This window comes from Pollachius pollachius (genome assembly GCF_949987615.1).
Source record: "Pollachius pollachius genome assembly, chromosome: 3".
In the NCBI taxonomy this organism is placed as follows: Eukaryota; Metazoa; Chordata; class Actinopteri; order Gadiformes; family Gadidae; genus Pollachius; species Pollachius pollachius.
In genome coordinates, this window is record NC_136936.1 from 42,095,293 (window position 1) to 42,112,183 (window position 16,891).

General features: G+C 42.5%; 1 protein-coding gene across 1 annotated transcript in view; it reads right to left on the bottom strand.

Annotated features, from left to right (window-relative positions):
- LOC307073561 (contactin-associated protein-like 5) overlaps window positions 1–16,891 on the bottom strand; it is a gene marked incomplete at both ends in the record, with an annotated part of 73,318 nt that overhangs the window by 42,798 nt on the left and 13,629 nt on the right. Inside the window, 2 exons of the mRNA XM_079733443.1 lie at window positions 6,605–6,798; window positions 11,532–11,642. Of these exons, the coding sequence (XP_079589569.1) occupies window positions 6,605–6,798; window positions 11,532–11,642 (305 nt within the window). The remainder of the gene's footprint in view (window positions 1–6,604; window positions 6,799–11,531; window positions 11,643–16,891) is intronic.

Here is a 16,891-nt window from a genome sequence, read left to right on the forward strand (position 1 = left end):
ATGTGTGACGGATAGATGGACACGCCAACCTGTGATGTCACAATGCTGCACATTTTCAAACCTGCTTGTAATGGCTAATCACACTCACACCTGGTGGTATGATATGTCCCCTTTAAGTATCATTGTCCTTTAACGCCAAATAAGATTATCAATATACTACATATAATATAGTATATTATTATATTAATATACAGACAGAATAATCTATACGCTGTAGCATGTTGAGACGGCCTGAATACATATATCCCTCCATTGGTTGAGGAAAGTTTCCATCGAAGAAAATTGCAAACAAATGTAATCAAAAGGCAGCAGTGAATCGGCAAGAGCTCGTACAGCACGAAGTAGCCACTTGAATGAAAAGAACATGAAAGAGAATTTGGAGAAAGATTACTGCAATGGTGTAGCAGAGAGAGTTTAGCTGGCCTTATTAATTCAATCTGTGCCTCTCGCTAGCGGGTGAAACAGGGGGAGGTTGAGTGTGGTGGTACAAAAGTGAAGCAAAATAAATGCACGTAATTGCCTTGACATTTAAGTCACTTATCGCTGGATGACGGAAACTGGATTCGCAACTGTACTATTCCTGGTGTCATACCTTTTTTTGTACGTATGCTCCATTAGCTTAACAAGCATGAATTGGGCATAAATACATACACAGTGGACCAGGCCCGCTGCTCCCTATAAGAAGAGTACGCAGAGTGCGTAGGGCACCAAGTACCTGGGGGGGGGGCACCAAAAATTATGGTTTGTAAAAAAACTAAAAAAATAAAAATAATTATTACATTATTGAATTAAAAAAATATATAAATTAGTTATGAAGAGGCCCACCGTTGTTTTTTCTTAATTGCATAACCTATCACTCAATTTCGGCAATTATATGTTTTTACCTAATATATAAAAAGAGGCTCCCCTTCCCCCCCCCCCCCCCCCCCGCTCGCGTAGGGCACCGAAATGGCCAGCAGCGGCCCTGCAGTGGATGCTAGACATCGTCGCCTTTGGATTCACGCAACAGCCTACAGGATTTCACTGTTATTGAATGTAAAAATGCAGTGCCCATTTGATACGGCCCGATGGGAAGGGGCTAGTGGCCTGGACTCTGGTATTGCCACTTGACGCTTTCTAAAGAACCGCTCATCAAAACAACTTCACACTCCACACTGCACTTCCTTGGTGTCCTCAGCAATGCACCCGCGATGTGTAAAGATCGGATGAATGGTTGTCAATCAAATTGAAGGTCAAACTTACATAGCGAGACACCTGTAATTATAGTGAGTTGACCAGACACGTTTCAGCCAATCCACGAGCGTGCAAAGATTAAAAAAAAACACTGGCGCAAATCGGGATAACAAAACGCTAGGAAAAGGGAAAAACATTGCGCCCGTATTCATATTTATTAAAATACCCAGCTGTTATTATTACTATAGAGAGTTTTTATATTGTGTCGTACGTATACAAAATGTTTTTCCATGAAAGTCTAAAGGTTGTAGTATGCTACCCCAACAAACACCAACACCCAACTATGAAGTGTAAGCCAAAGTTGGCCAACCCTGATTCAACATGTTTGCAAAGCGAAAACGTAATACGACACAACGAGCACCCCCCAAAACCATCAACAGGTGTGGCCTGACGGCCAGATGCTTGTTGGCAATGGTTGGTGTTTGTTGGGGCAGTGTTCAAGCACCCTTAGAGAAATATTCTACCCTTTAAACCTTATTCAAAAAATACTAAACCTAGTATCCAAGGACCATGAAAATAGTGAGCTGCAACAAGTGGCTGTAGCTCGGCAACCCGGCGTCGATACTGCTCTTTAACCTCGTCACCACTGAGCATTCACAGTTGGATCTTCACTGAAAGCCATTCTAACAAGCTGCTGAACAAATACTCTACTGTTGGAGGCAGGTCTCTCCCCACCTGTTTTCGGCCAATGATTGCTTCTTTGGTTCAAAAACACATTACCAAAATCTCTTCAGGGTTGTTATGACAGTCAGGCCTCATGTTGTTTCAGATATTTGCAGCTGTGATACCTTCTGATTTTAGAATTGAATTACCTATGCACCATATTACAGCAATACTCAAGCCCAAACTGCCAAAAATGTGTGCATTTGAAATGTCCAATTGCACACAGTTGGACATGGCTTTCATGAACTAAACTTTTGCCATATCTGTAATCTTGTAGACCAGCAAGCTTGATCAAACACCTTCAAAGTCTTTGAAGTGCTTAAACTGAATCAATTTCCTGCATCAGACACACTTCACAAAGAGCAATCTTTCTGACAACATCGATGTTGCCGTCGTTGATATAAACTTAAAGAACAGCCAACTTTCTTACCTAAATGGACTATTTCACTTTGTACACTGCATTGTGTTGCGTTGCTGCTGGAGCGACAGGAAGAGAGAGAGAGAGAGAGAGAGAGAGAGAGAGAGAGAGAGAGAGAGAGAGATTCAAACGGCAGAGGGAAAGGCGGACATCTATGGTAAATGTGTATTAAAAACCTTCCCTAATGCATTTGCTATCTTCACATATCTTAAGTGCACCTTGAAAGAGGGCTGAGGCAAAGTGCAATGCAACTTTGATGTCGATAACGTTGCCTCATATAACTGATGATAATCGAGTGTGATAGATCGAAATGTGTGCTTGGATTTCAATAACCTCAGTGTGATAAGCAATGCCAAATCTCCTTCCACTGCATGAATGATGTATCCCTTTAGAGAGACTGTTGATTGCCTAAAACACACACACACACACACACACACACACACACACACACACACACACACACACACACACACACACACACACACACGTACACTCTAAATTGTGCAGTGCGTTTGCCTTTCATAGTGAAATATCCTCATATTTCTTTCATTTACTTCAATTCCGCTTGCCTGGTGTGGAAAAGCAAATCATATTTTTTAATTCGCCCATAGTCATTAGTATCTTGTTTTAAAATCCTCTGGAGATGTACATAAAGAGTTACACTGCACACTGCTGTAAATCATGCAATTATGTCAATGTGGTCCCATATGATTTACATTACATACATACTACATTCATAAATATCAAAGGGACACACAATTTACACCTTGAAAACCATATGTTTTTTGTATGATACGCTTACTCTATTTGAAAATCACAGAAGAGACGAGTCCTCTCCCAAAGTCAGCCTCGTTATCGGGGGGTTGGGGGGGGGGGTATTCGTGAAAAGACCCTCCCAATTACCGCCGGATTCAAAGCAGAGACCTCCCCGGGGGGCCGGCTTGGCGGGGGGGCGGGGGGAGGTCATCAGCCACGTAAACAGCCCCTGATCCCACAGCGAGGTTGTTGTTTCCGTTCCTGCATGCAGCGGTGAGGGTCCAGGCGCTGAGGGACTGCCTTCCCTGTGTATTACTGAATGACGTTCTTTGGATGACGCTTCTGGGATGAGCAGTATACTCCCGTGACTTCAGCCGGCTCACCGTGTACTTGTAAATGTGTGCGTTAGAACGCGCTCGCATGAGTATACTTGTGTGTGCGTGTGTATGTGTGTGTGTGTGTGTGTGTGTGTGTGTGTGTGTGTGTGTTTGTCTCTCTGCGTGTGTCACGGAAATCTAAGGGCCCTGGGGGTTGTGGATCCTACCCTCACATGATGCACAATGTAGACCCAATTTGGGGTTAAAGCACAAACACACATACAGTCAAGCACATGAGTCAAAGCTATTTTCAAAGAATACCGGAAGGTGGACAGAGGAGGGTGATTATCGCCATATATGAGAAAGAATCGTACCCATCGTCGATATATCAAGACAAGCTTAAGCAGAAGGGAGGTAGTGGGTAGAGGGTTCTGCTGTTAAACATAAAAAAATATATTTTCCTTTTTTGATATTGGATGTTGTCTGGCGTGGTCCCCTCGGGCCAGATGGACCCCCTGGGCTGAGGCGGGCTCGTAATGTGTCAAAGATCGAACGCACCTGAGTGCCATGGCAACCGACGGGGCCTAGCGCAGAGGCGAGGACGGAAAAAGCTCTCCCATGGGGCAATATAAGCGCTTCTTTCTTCTACTGCTTGTTTCCATTCCGCTACAGTTGCACATCAGAGGGGGGGGGGGGATATATTATTTACTCTGTCCAATGAGGGGGAAAAGACAGAATAGCACCTGGGACAAGAAACATTCAGGGATGTCGTTCATTTATCTGGAGCAGCATCTCACGCCGAGATAGTTTTCAGAGGAAAGAAAAAAATGCTAAATGTATTTGACCTTTGACCTAATCTAATTCCCCAGTAAATGCAAACGTCCCTTGATATCAGTATCACACATCTTCCTATATCCCCGCGTGGTACTTTTAATTTAACCCAAACAGCCGAGAGATCAGACAATAGACCTTGTACAAATGGGCCCTTGCCAATCTAGAATTCAAAGGATTCCGACAGTAGCATGTTCTACAAGAAAGGTTTACTTTGCTGTGTTCAGGCTGGTTTGTTGTTCAGAGTAGATTAAAAGGCTGGAATATATATAGAGAAAGGAAGCTTTTTTCCACTCTCAATACCTCGACATGTTCATCAAGGAGAAAGTAATAGAACTCTGATGCTCGGACACGAAGCAGAAATTGATTAATCTAAAAAGACGATTAACCTCCAATTAAAGATTCACTTTTCTTCTTTCGTTTTATTTTTCAAATCAGTTTGAGGTTCCGATTGTTTGTCGTGTCAGACGGAGAAAGTGATCCTCAAAGTCTTTGGCCGTCTTTCAATTGTAATAGACTCCATATTGATCAGCGGTGGGCTGCCCCGGCCCCCATGTAATATTGCCACCACAGAAGAAGATAGGAAGAATGGGATGTCTACCGGTCACGGGGTCAGCAGAAGGTAAAATGATCTGCATGTCACATCTGCTCCATCAGAACTCACCCACCTCCCCCTCCGCCTCCACCCAAGACTCCCTTCATCCCCTTGCAAATATAAGAGGCATATTGCATGCTGTATGATAAAGAACAAACATGAAAAGCCAACTACAATGCAGAATAGTGTAATGAAAGTGTTTTCTTTGAGGACCTGTCACTCCGCCATTGGTATGCAGGTGAAACCCTGACCACAGCTGCTCTGCCCTGTCACATTCTTTGATCCGGGAACTTTAAAATTACCAGCAGCATGTCAATGGACAATGAATATATTCTTTCCCTTCCCTCCTCTCTCTCAAATTCCCTTGCTTTCGACTTCGAAGCTGAAGAAAAAAATGAAGAAAAAGTATCTCATGCCGACTTCAAAAGACTCACTTACTGCTTTCAATGAGAATAACGCTGGGACGCACCCTCTGAAACCAGCATGGCACAATAGATTGAATCAGCATTCCCTGCTTCTGATGAAGGACAGGGGAAATATCCAGAGGAGTTTTAAATGGCTTTAATAAAGATACTTGATCTTTCTTGGTACCAAGACCAAGGTTTGTCAAGTATTTTATGTAATTCCACCATTGCCATATGTCAGCTGTGTAGTAGCTTTCTATGTTTGACTTTTAGTTAACATGGATCATATTTCATATTTAGAAATGCGCTATTTTTCATGTATGTGTGTATGTATGTAGTGTGTGTATATATTTGTATATTTGTATATATTTATTTGTATATATGTAAATATTACTGTATGCATATCTATTCCCAGAAAATGGCTTGAATCACATTTTAAAAACACCGCTCTCTAAAGAAAGCTTAAAACCAATATGCAAACGCAAAATACAATCTGCTAGAGAAGCAGGTTATCTGGGTAGCATGGCAACACAACATCCTTGAACGTGACGGATGCTCAAGGCATCTGAGCGAAGTAGAAAGACAGTAATAGAGTGCAGCACTTCGTACTGAGAGTATTCAAAGTTTAACTGCCACTGAGTGACAAGCCAGTGCCAAGATAAGAATGGCGGACGTAGTACAGTGACATGCTGCTATTGTGGAAGAGAGGGTGCAGTGGATGTCGGCAGTCTCGATGTGAAGTGTTATAGAAGATAGGTTTGAGGATTTGTTCACTTTCAATCAAATAAGGTGAAAATATAAAGGAAGGAAGAATATTTTCTTCAATTGATACCGGTTTAATAACCGGAGCATACCTTCTAAGTCTGAATGGTTTTCAGTTATGATTCTGATGTTAGCTATATTGCAATACGTGACAATGCAATATTCTTTTTCCACCCAAGTCATACAGGTGTGCATGGATAGCTGTAATTTTGCATTTTTCCATGGCAAAAATATAAAGATAAAATCATACAATGATCAATGTGAATACCTAATATTGATTGTTGACGCAACCCAATAGACTTTCCTGCTATTGTAAAAAAGTCTTTAGTTCAATCTCCCATCAATAGCAAAGCACATACTTATTTATTTATGTCCATCTTGCTTTCTGTTTGTTTTACCTAGATTGAAGAAAGCAATGGACTTGTTTGGAGACCATTACATCTCTGGGGACCTGATTTTCCCATGTTCTCCAAAGACTTTACACACCTCCTGCTATGCTTGCTCTTTGTCTGCACTGCACCTCGAGAGAAACCAAGCTTTATTGACCCAAAAAGACTGCAGCAGCAGTAGTAGTGCCTAGCAGCACTGAGCGATCGAAGCTCCTCCGCACTGAGACAGGACTCACCCCGACGCCGTCCTCCTGCCGGTACTGTTTCCAGGCCCGGCCTGTGTCGCTGTAGAGGAGCGTGTAGCTGCTGACCCAGTCCGAGCTGTCGTAGCGCCCCTGTGTGGCCACCGCCGTCACCTCCATCCTGTCCCTGAGGTCCAGCTGGAACCATGGCTCCTTCTCTGTCGGCATCGGAGACCAGCCTCCCCCCCCTTTTGGAACCCAGACACAAAGGAAACAGAGAAAACAACAACGACGGCATCATCATCATGGGAGGGTAGGGTTCACGGAGATGGGCTGAGTTCGCCAGCGTCAAGCCGACATGAACATATACATATGGCTTGGAGCTTGACCTTGAACAGATGGTAGATGGCCACGCCATTTTACCTGCATATATGGGTCGGCTAGATCGTATGTGTGTGTGTGCGTAGCTGAAATATTGCAAGTGCCAGTGTGTCGGCATGTGTGGGTGGGATGTGTGTGTGTGTGTGTGTGTGTGTGTGTGTGTGTGTGTGTGTGTGTGTGTTTGTGTGTGTGTGTGTGTGTGTGTGTGCTTGTCTATGTAGATTTGTAAATGTGTGTGTGTGTTTGTGCATGTGTGTGTTTGTGACTGTGCATGTGTGTCTGTGTGTCTGTGTGTGAGAGAGAGAGAGAGAGAGAGAGAGAGAGAGAGAGAGATGAATGGCGGCTAGCAGAGAGCAGATGAATATGGATCAGTGCAATGCTGCATGTGGTGTTGTGATGTTCTCAGTGTAGCATGGTGATCTGCAGGAGATGAAAGAACCGTTTAAACATCGGCGCTGACAAACAAAACACAAACACACAACATCAGAATGAGAAATAGAGAGTCACAATATTTGTTTCTCCTCCCTGAGTGTCAATGGGAAATTTGATTAGACTTGAATTTATGCTGTCCATTGTGGATTATTAAATCAATAAATTAAAGACAAATATTGGCAAGCCCTTGTGTCTAAACTGGCAAAATTAACAGTTACTGTGGACTAGTTCAGAAAACCTCTTTGCGGAGGCCTGCTTTTGTAGCCCTCTGTGGAAGAGACACTGACAGTGAAAAGTAATTTTGTAGGCTACTCTATATTGTCTATTCACTCTCCAATCACAGCCGCAGCTGTGGTAAACCCATTGGACACCTCGGCCATGATCCATTGATTTATTGCACTGCTTTCAAACTTTATCTTCAGAGAAACAGAGCCAAATAGAAATTGGGAAATTGACCTTTCTATTTGAGATTGAGGAATGGTTATAAACATATTTCAACTGCAATCCTGTCTAAGTGAAACAAGCGTTCTAAACGTTTCTGCATTCAAAATGGTGTTCTTGTTATTTTATTCTTGATGCTGTTTTAAATATCCTCCATTCGCACTATGGCAAAGTCAGTCTGACAGATTTGAATGCATTGAACACATACAGTCAAACACATTGATGCCCACGCATTTATTCATTAATTCCGTTCCAAAACAAGCTGTGTTCTTTTCTTTATATTTGGATTTCTAGTGACTTGTGAGGTTTTTCCTCCTGTCGATATTGAATGAAGCTGTGTTTTTGTGCCATCTAGGAATGTTGATTAAAACCATTGTAGGAAATTTAAGCTATCGTGTAATCTTTAGAGATGACCAATGCACGCTTGCGTCCGGAGAGACAGCATGTCTGACTGTAGGAAAAATGCAAGGTTGAAATTGTTTTGAATGCATTGATTGAATGTTTCCTCATAGTGCAAATCACACTTGATAATGGACTTTTAACTAGCCAGATGGATCAATAGTAGCTATTTTTTCACGTTATAGGAGGATTTAATAACATACCAGGGGTCATATCACACACACACAAAAGTGTTTTTAAAGTGTCTTGATCGCAACAGCAAGGAATAATTGACGTGAGATAAAGGTTTTAAGGCTAGCTACACTTTTTTTTGCTAGTTAAACAAATTATTTATTTGATGGCATCAATTAGTAATTTTTCCCAAATCAATTACATGGCAAATTAAGGGAAATGTGTCCCATGACTCCCTCGGGTGGCATGTAGGTTATTGATATGACCACGGTAACTAGATAGTGGAAGATGTGAGAAAATGGATTAATTATGATTTCCGTCATGTTTGGGAAGAAATTATGCAATGGCATTTCATAAGGAAACTAATATAAATGTTTCATCCCCTTTCAGAGTGTGATTACATGTAGATATCCTTTTAACAGACAAAGATAATGAACATATAAATCATGTGTGTGACTTATGCATGAGAAGATATTTGCTTATATCTTTTTTAGCTAAAAAGCCAATTATGTTTGTTGTGCCAACAATGTGTAGAAATGTTATTTGCTCATTCTGACCTGATCCTATTGTTTTACAAGACTTAGAAGGTATGGCTTTGTAGATTACTGTGATTTATTGTAATTGAATCGTGGAACACACAGCTTGCTATTAATTCCTATTACGCATTTTGTCATTTAGGTGTGTGCTTATAGTCAGCTATCCTGTTTTCTCCAGATGATGAGAATATCGCACAGTGCATAATTTATGGAGACATGGAAGCTAAATATCACATGTTGTTCCCAAAATAAAACGTTTAAACATCATCCGAAGATGGTGTGAATACAATTTAAAAAGGAAAACTTATTTGAACAAATAAAATGGGTGACAGCCGAAAAATACGAGGGTGTAAGAGTAACACCAGATCAATTAACAACACAACGATGTGGTCAAAGATTATGGGTTTCATTTGGAGAAGGGGGCAGTTGGTGACCACTGCAAATCACGGGTTTAAGGCGGTAGTTAAAATAATAATTCTTTCCCACATTTATGTGAGTTTTTTTTATTTTGTGTGTTTTTTATTAAGCCTCTGACACTGACACGCAGTCTTGCCTTGTCCTCTGGTGCCTGCCAGGTCCGTTATGATGTGGTGGAAATTCAGGGTCATGATTAAAGTGTGTGTTGGATATCGGGAGGCATCGTGAGTTTCATGAAGATGTGTTGTCCCTGGGGGTCTCCTCCGCTATCAGGTTGAAGAAACAGGTCAACTCAGCCAGGGAGGTTCATTACTCAGCGGCTATGGCGAGCTGGGGATGTGGTGGGTGGGGGGGTGAGAGGACACCAGCATGGGAGCAGATGAGTGCGGAATATCAAGCCGGAGTCTCGGTCACGGAGGAGGCAGCGTTTACCAACCGACCACTCAATAACCCCACCCCTTTCTCACCAGCCTTCCTGTCGCTGTGGTGAAGGTTGAGGTCCGGGCAGAGGAAAACGTGTCCATGAAACAGGAGGGGTGGACCTGACTAGCATATGATGTACCCGGTAAACATGCAGGGGATTTCTTGCGTCATAAACCATGCCCAGAGTCTTTTCTCTTCTTTGGCTGCATACGGGGTTGGCTGTGTTACAAGGGGGTTGGCCATTTTTCCCTAACCTAGATTTTTTTTTCAGCCACTGTTTTCACAGAAGATGAATTATTGCATCTCTGGGATCAGCCGCCTTTAAGGGCTAATCTTTGTATTACTGGGGCATTTTCTCCCGGAGTCTCGTGACTTCAAAGATCTCTGGGTATTTTTGTCTGGGATCTGTTGCTCTTATTCTGGCATTGGTGCAGAAAAGCAGGCCAGCTGAGAGGAATCTAATAATGTTTTACTTCCAAGAAGTCGCACAGGTGTTTACTTAGTTTGGGGATCCATCTTTCAATTTTAGAATGACACCCGAGGGACAAGACTGCCATTTGGCCTTCATATAGATAGCTGTTAATATTCTGAAATCCATTTGGCTTATTTAGTATTTATGAGAGTCATTCGGGAGAGCAACTACACATGCTCAAGGTGGTGGTGGTGGCAGTGGTGGAGCTTTTGAAGGACAAAGAGTTTTGCCATTCCTTGGAAATTCACGAGAAGCCATGATCTATGTGGGACACAGTTCCAGCTTATTAGTTTAACAGCCAGACGGTTGTCTGGTTGCTGTACACACGGTGTGCACACCATCGCGTGCCTTAAAATACGGGCTTTGTCTGCTGTATCTACAATGTGCTTGTTCTATAACTCCTATCGTGACAGCATGTCACACACTGTAACCCAGAGTATACGTTTTCTCCTTCTGAGGGGCTGTCAGGGGCTGTGTGTTGTTGCTACTGATGACTTGTTGAGAGCCAGAGCAGGCATTGACCTCGCCTCTGTCCTTGAATTACTGCCGGAGCTGTCAAAATTAGCGCACAAACACAATGTGACTTTTGCTGTTTAGATTAAGGTACACATTAGCTTTGGTAATGGACTTGGCTGGGTGGCATGCTTTGTTCATTTTCTCAAATCCAAATGGCCCTCACTCTTTTTATTAACATATTTGTTATTTTTTTCCTCCTATAAAAATAACATTTTACACCAGCCGACTCCAATGCAATTCAATCCGTGGATTAGTCAAAGCACAAAACTATTTGATGATGATTTGAATCAATGAAGGGGTTTATTGAATTTATTTAAAAATTATAAATATAGTACTTCTTACTTACTTATAGATTCAGGAAGGGAAATATGTGGATAGCTGTATAAAAGTAATTGTTAATGGCAAATACCAATTACATTATTTTTTTAAACAGATTGAGTTGTGTGTGCATAATAGACCAGGCACACACAATTGTCCATCATCCATGATTGTGCTTTGGGCCGATTCGTTGGAAAAGTACCAAACAAAAAGTACAATCACACTGGCTTTGTCTTTCAACTATCTACAAAGTGCAAATGTTATGCAGCAACAAAGCCTGAAAGCAGGCTTTGCATTGTTTTCGATAAAACTTACTTTGTGAAACCATAAATACCCTTTTCGATACAACGGACAAACAATTTGTATTTGATTGACCTCGCAAATGGAATTATTTTACTCCTTTATACCGGATGAAAAGAGTGTGGAAACAGGAGTCACATCACACACCCCCCACCAGCCACCCTTTGTTACTCACCCTCTCGCCTGTTCAGCTTTGCAAACTGGGGCGCATTACCCACAGAGGACTGGGAAGAGCTGTGGAAAGAGGTGTCAGGCAACGTGGACACCAGTGGGCCATCGCAGTTATCTGGGGGATTAAATGCAACAAGGAAACAGACGGGTTAGATCAGAGCTATTTGGACTTGTTCTCAACTCAACACACCTCGCTCCTGCAGATGTACCACTTGGCGCTCTCCTGTTCAACTAAACTGTGGATAGTGATGCCTCGAAAATGAAATGCGTAACAACAACAACAACCAGATAATGGGAAATGGATCACATCGGAATGGCACAAATCTCAACATGATCCATGTCTAATGTTGGGCTTCTGTGGACATCTATATAATCACAGGAAAAGGGTTAACCATTGGAAACAGGCATCAACCGCCGTTCACATTGAAGATCAACGATGGATTTTAAATTGGAAATTATCAGCAAGCTCTGCCATAGTCTCTCTCATTCGATTGCCGCGGCCCAGCTGGATGCTATCTGGAGGGTCTGTCCTTATAGGGTTTTGAAATAGTTTATGCAAAAACAAGAGCTCTTCAAATGACCATCAGCAAACAGAATGAGAATAGCAAGAAGGGACATGTCTCTGCCAAGCAGATAGAAGTCACTTTAACCTGCCAATGCTGGAAAAGAGCAATTTCAGTGTTGATAGGAAATCAACAAACATCACCTCCCCGTTCTGATAAAAGACCAGAAGTTGTTTTTCTTCTTTCCCGCTTTCCCGTTATTTTAGGTTTGTTTTGTTTGTCTCTAGTCCCCTTTTCTAAATTCAACACATTAATATATTCAGAGTGATGTCAGAAAAAGCCCATAGGGCAATCCATTTGAGGTTGCCATGTTCAATGGCTTCACAACTTCTACTGCAAGGTTTAACTTGAATTCCTGGTGGACTGTTCCTCCCTTTGAGCCGTAGCTATAGTACACAGAGCCAGAGGCCAAAACCAAGAGAAATGTTTCTGTCCATACTACCCCTTCAGACAAAAACTGGTTTGAAAACATAATAAATATTTTATGTTTTTCTTCACCTTCCTTTATTGTGTGTTAATTATATTCAAAATGCAATGGTACAGTATGGTATCATCAGAAGTTGCGGTAAGGTGTTTTACAGTACTGTATGGTCTAATCTGGATGACATGTGGTGCGGTAGCATAGGATAAAACTCCTCTGCACCATTTTACTGATGCATTATTGTGTATTGTATCTTTGGCTATGAACGACCGGAGTCGTCAGTCAGTCCCTTCCAAATCAGGACAAACATGTGCCGAACACACAGAGGATCCAAACAAGAGTCGATCATTAACAAGCACAAGGGCCCCCTGCTGCCAGACACGTCTGCACCACGCGATCTGATTATGTCGTGCGACACAAACGGATGACAACGTGTCTTTAGTGTGTCTTACGTACAACGCACGGCTTGTTGCTACAGTACAAGAAAGACAAGGGCGTTCATTTGCCACTTTCCCTTCAAGCCTATCAAGATGTACTGGCCATGAACGCCTCAGCTCATTGTCTTCGTAGGGCTGGGGCGCGGCGGATTATCACAGCCCCTGGAGGTTCATAACCCAACAGTGAAAGCTCCCACACATCGCTGCACACTGCATTCCATTTCATCACAGTATTCCCCCCGCAGTCAAGTATAGTAGCCGTCCATATGCAGCGTATGCATTGGTATTCTTTTTTATGTGAAAGTCCATCTTTGGTTTTCTCTGCGTCTCTCCCCTCCCTTGTGCATGTGTTCTATAGATAACACACCCACACACAAACACACACATATCTATCAGTGAAGGCTTAGATGATGCTCAGTTCAAGAACAATTTGTATATCAAATCACTTAGGCTGCAACTTATCGGAATACGATTCAAAACTTGAATTTCGAGGACTCCGAGAGCATTCTGCCAATATTCAACACCATATGCATGTGTTGATGAAGAGAGACATGAAAAACATCAGATGGAAATGATTAACATATGAGTACAACAGAGATGTGTATATGTGTTTCAATCAAACAGTTCAATATAAATTGACATACATAATTTATATTATGTATCACACCTCCATATGCTTTCAAAATGTATAGCTAGGGTTCCTAAATTCTGCCTAGTCAAACATTTTCTTCAAGAGAGAGTCCATTTGAGATAGTAAAAATGCTGACAATGTACAGAAACATACCGTTTTAAATTAAAATCACACCCACACTACTGGAGTTGCTAGAACATCCATTTTTAGTAATATATGCCACATCCAAAACAACCTCTTGACCAGAGCATCTGCTCTTGTTCAGATCTGCTCTCTAAATGTTTGGAAAACATAAAGCGATGGGCAATCCCAGGTAGCTAATGTGGAGGGTGAAAAACACTTTTGCTGAGCCAGTATTGTTTTGGGTTGAATCCTGTGCTATTGTATTTAAATAAGAGCCTGACTCATTGGACATTGTGAAGTACGCACTCATAGAATAACCTTTGCCTCACCAAACTGTGAATGCAATAACCTCATCTAGGGTTGTGTGTCTGAAATGGAGTCTGCGTCATCTAATGACATGTTCAATGTTCTAATACAGAACAGCTTAATGCATAAGCCTATCACCCCCACTCCCAATGAATAGCAGAATAGGGTTAGGGTTAGGGTTAGGCTATAAATTAGGCAAAAAACATTTTTGACGTAGCATCTTATGTTTGGTTTTCACACAACCATTTTGGGCTATAGATTTACCTTCAATGGAGTTATTTAATTATTTTTTTGGCCACCAGCAGCTAAAGGGATCAGTATTTTGGGATACGAGGGTGTGACTTGATTGGCTGCCAATAGGCTATGGGAAAAACATATTTAATCATTAATAACTTTTTATTGAAATATAATTCTCCATCAGGATCACGCATCATTCATAATATGAAGATGGTCTTTATATAGACTCAATATATAGAAGTAAATGATTGGCTTTGTAATACAAGCCTGAAAGGATTTTCTTCCTGTTGTCTTAGAACAGTGGCCAACACCTTCTCCACCTACAGGCCGTGAGAGGAACTACATGTTAGCCTCTTCCGCATGAGCCTCACAAACAGACGGTCACGGCTGACGCTCCAATGCAACACACTCAACCAGAGAATGCATGTGTTGTTTTTACCAGGTTCTCTTTGCCAGCAAACACAGAGCCCAACCCCATGTCATCAGTCACTCCATCACACCTCCATTTCAGCAATATTATGCTTATCCTTATCCTTACCCTAGGATACAGGCCACAACTACTATCGTCATTTTAAACAACGCTCCGTCTCCACAAGACATATGCATTAACCGGCATGTGACGGCCTCACATCTGCATTAGACCGAGCAAGAGGGTTTCGGAAACATCTGCACTCAATTCATTTTCAAAAGGTAATTTGCAGTCGGGATAGTTTATGCCCCCGATGGCATCCCTGAGTGTCTCGCTGCCGGCTTAGAAGTAGTTTCAAGAGGTGTCTTTCAATTCCCCACGGTCATAGATGCAATTACATACGGAGCACACCGAGTGTGTACATGGGGGGCAATTACGGGTCAGCACAGGTCCACGTCTCCACTGTGAAGATTGCATGATCGTTACTTTTCTTTCTATCCATGATGGGAGCTGAATTATAGACTTGAGTTGTTGAGATGCTTGTTCTTGTGTCGCCCCCCCTTCCCTCCCTGCTCGGTAGAAAAAGAACACAATCAAAAAAAGAAGATTTGTTTTTCACTTCAATCAGAGGACTTGTCTCAATGATTACATTACAGTTTAGTCGCGTCAACTGCCCGGAAAGTTCATGAATGGACTTTGTGACTTCCACAGTAAGGGGCCACCATAGGAGAGAACATCTGAAATGACCAAATACGGTGGAAAGAGGTCATTGAAAAACACACAAACCTGTCAAGTATTAAAATAATTGGAAGTACTCACCATTGACAGAACACAATCAAAATGTGATTATAATATAGAAGTAGACCCATTCAGTGTGGTTACCAAAGCAACATGCAGCACTTCACTCGCAGAACCCACCTTTAGTACATTTCAGCAACCCCCACATCTTTTATGCAGGAGGTTTTTGTTTCAATATATGCTTGTGTTCAATACACTGCAATTAGAAACCCCAGGTTCCTTGAAATTACAAGCAGTGCAATTTTAGCACTGGGGGTGGGCTTACCAACTTACACGTAGTGGGCAACTGGACAAGCAATGATAAATGCTTTTCGGGCAGAGACAAAGCCAACCCAATACTGTGATGGCAGGAAACCAGTAGGTCTAATCATATTTACACTTACTGGAAGCAAAGAATTAGGAGACCGTTTGCCCAGCCTGTTAAACACTATTATAGCGTGTCTCATAAGTGATCCCAAAGGTGTTGATGAGGGATTCACAGCCGTGCTAAAGATATCCCGAGAAGAAGGAATCTGTCAACGATGCATTTAAATATTTCAGTTGTAAACATGAAGAAGAGGGGGGAACCTTGTGAGAATGGGCTGCGGTGTATATAGTACACGGTATCTAGTCCACACTAGCGTCTGTATCTTGGGGCAAATTCCTTAATTAACCGGTACATTGCACTTTCACAGGTCAACACCAGTCATGGACAATTAACATCAGTAATGAAATTTGATCCTGGATGGTACTAATATGCATTCCTTCCACACCTCTTTATTGTAGTAAAAGATGTATGTGAGATTGTGCTTCTCTATATATCTTACGATTCTTGAAAGCATTGTTTTGAAGGCTGGCAGATTGCTCTGGCAGGAAGGTGCCTTGATTAAATCTGATTTGCCTAAACAGCCGGAGACTTGACACCCGCCACGGCTGGCGCCCGGTGCAATTCCTTGCTCTTTAGCTCCTCTCTTGCCCTTTCTCCATCTTGTCAGTCGGCAACACCACCGTCTCCCTGCCTCATTAGCAGTGTCTGCGTCTCATCTCCCCGAGCTCCCCAGGATGTGTTTGGGACAGCTTTTCCCTCCTGAGTTCAGGCCATCCCCCTGCCTCAAAGCGAGCATCTGGTGTGCACACTGTCACTGACCCTATAACTCTTTCTCTCTGTGTCTCGATGTCTCTCTCCCAGGGGGGACCTGGCAGGTAAGAACCGAGTGGGGGTCTCCCTGCATCCACTTGAGCGTCCTCAGCGGTGCATGCATTACTTTGACGGGCAACAGCTTCTGACTGGAATTGCTCCCAGACAGAGTCCCTGAAGCCAATCCCCCCACATTGTTGTCGGCCGTTGGCCCAGACCTCTCCACACTCACTCCTGGGTTCAGCCAAAAACAATAAAAATGAAATAAATGCAAAAGCAAAAAGAAGGGGTGTCCCGTATGGTCTTGTGCCTTTAGCTCGTT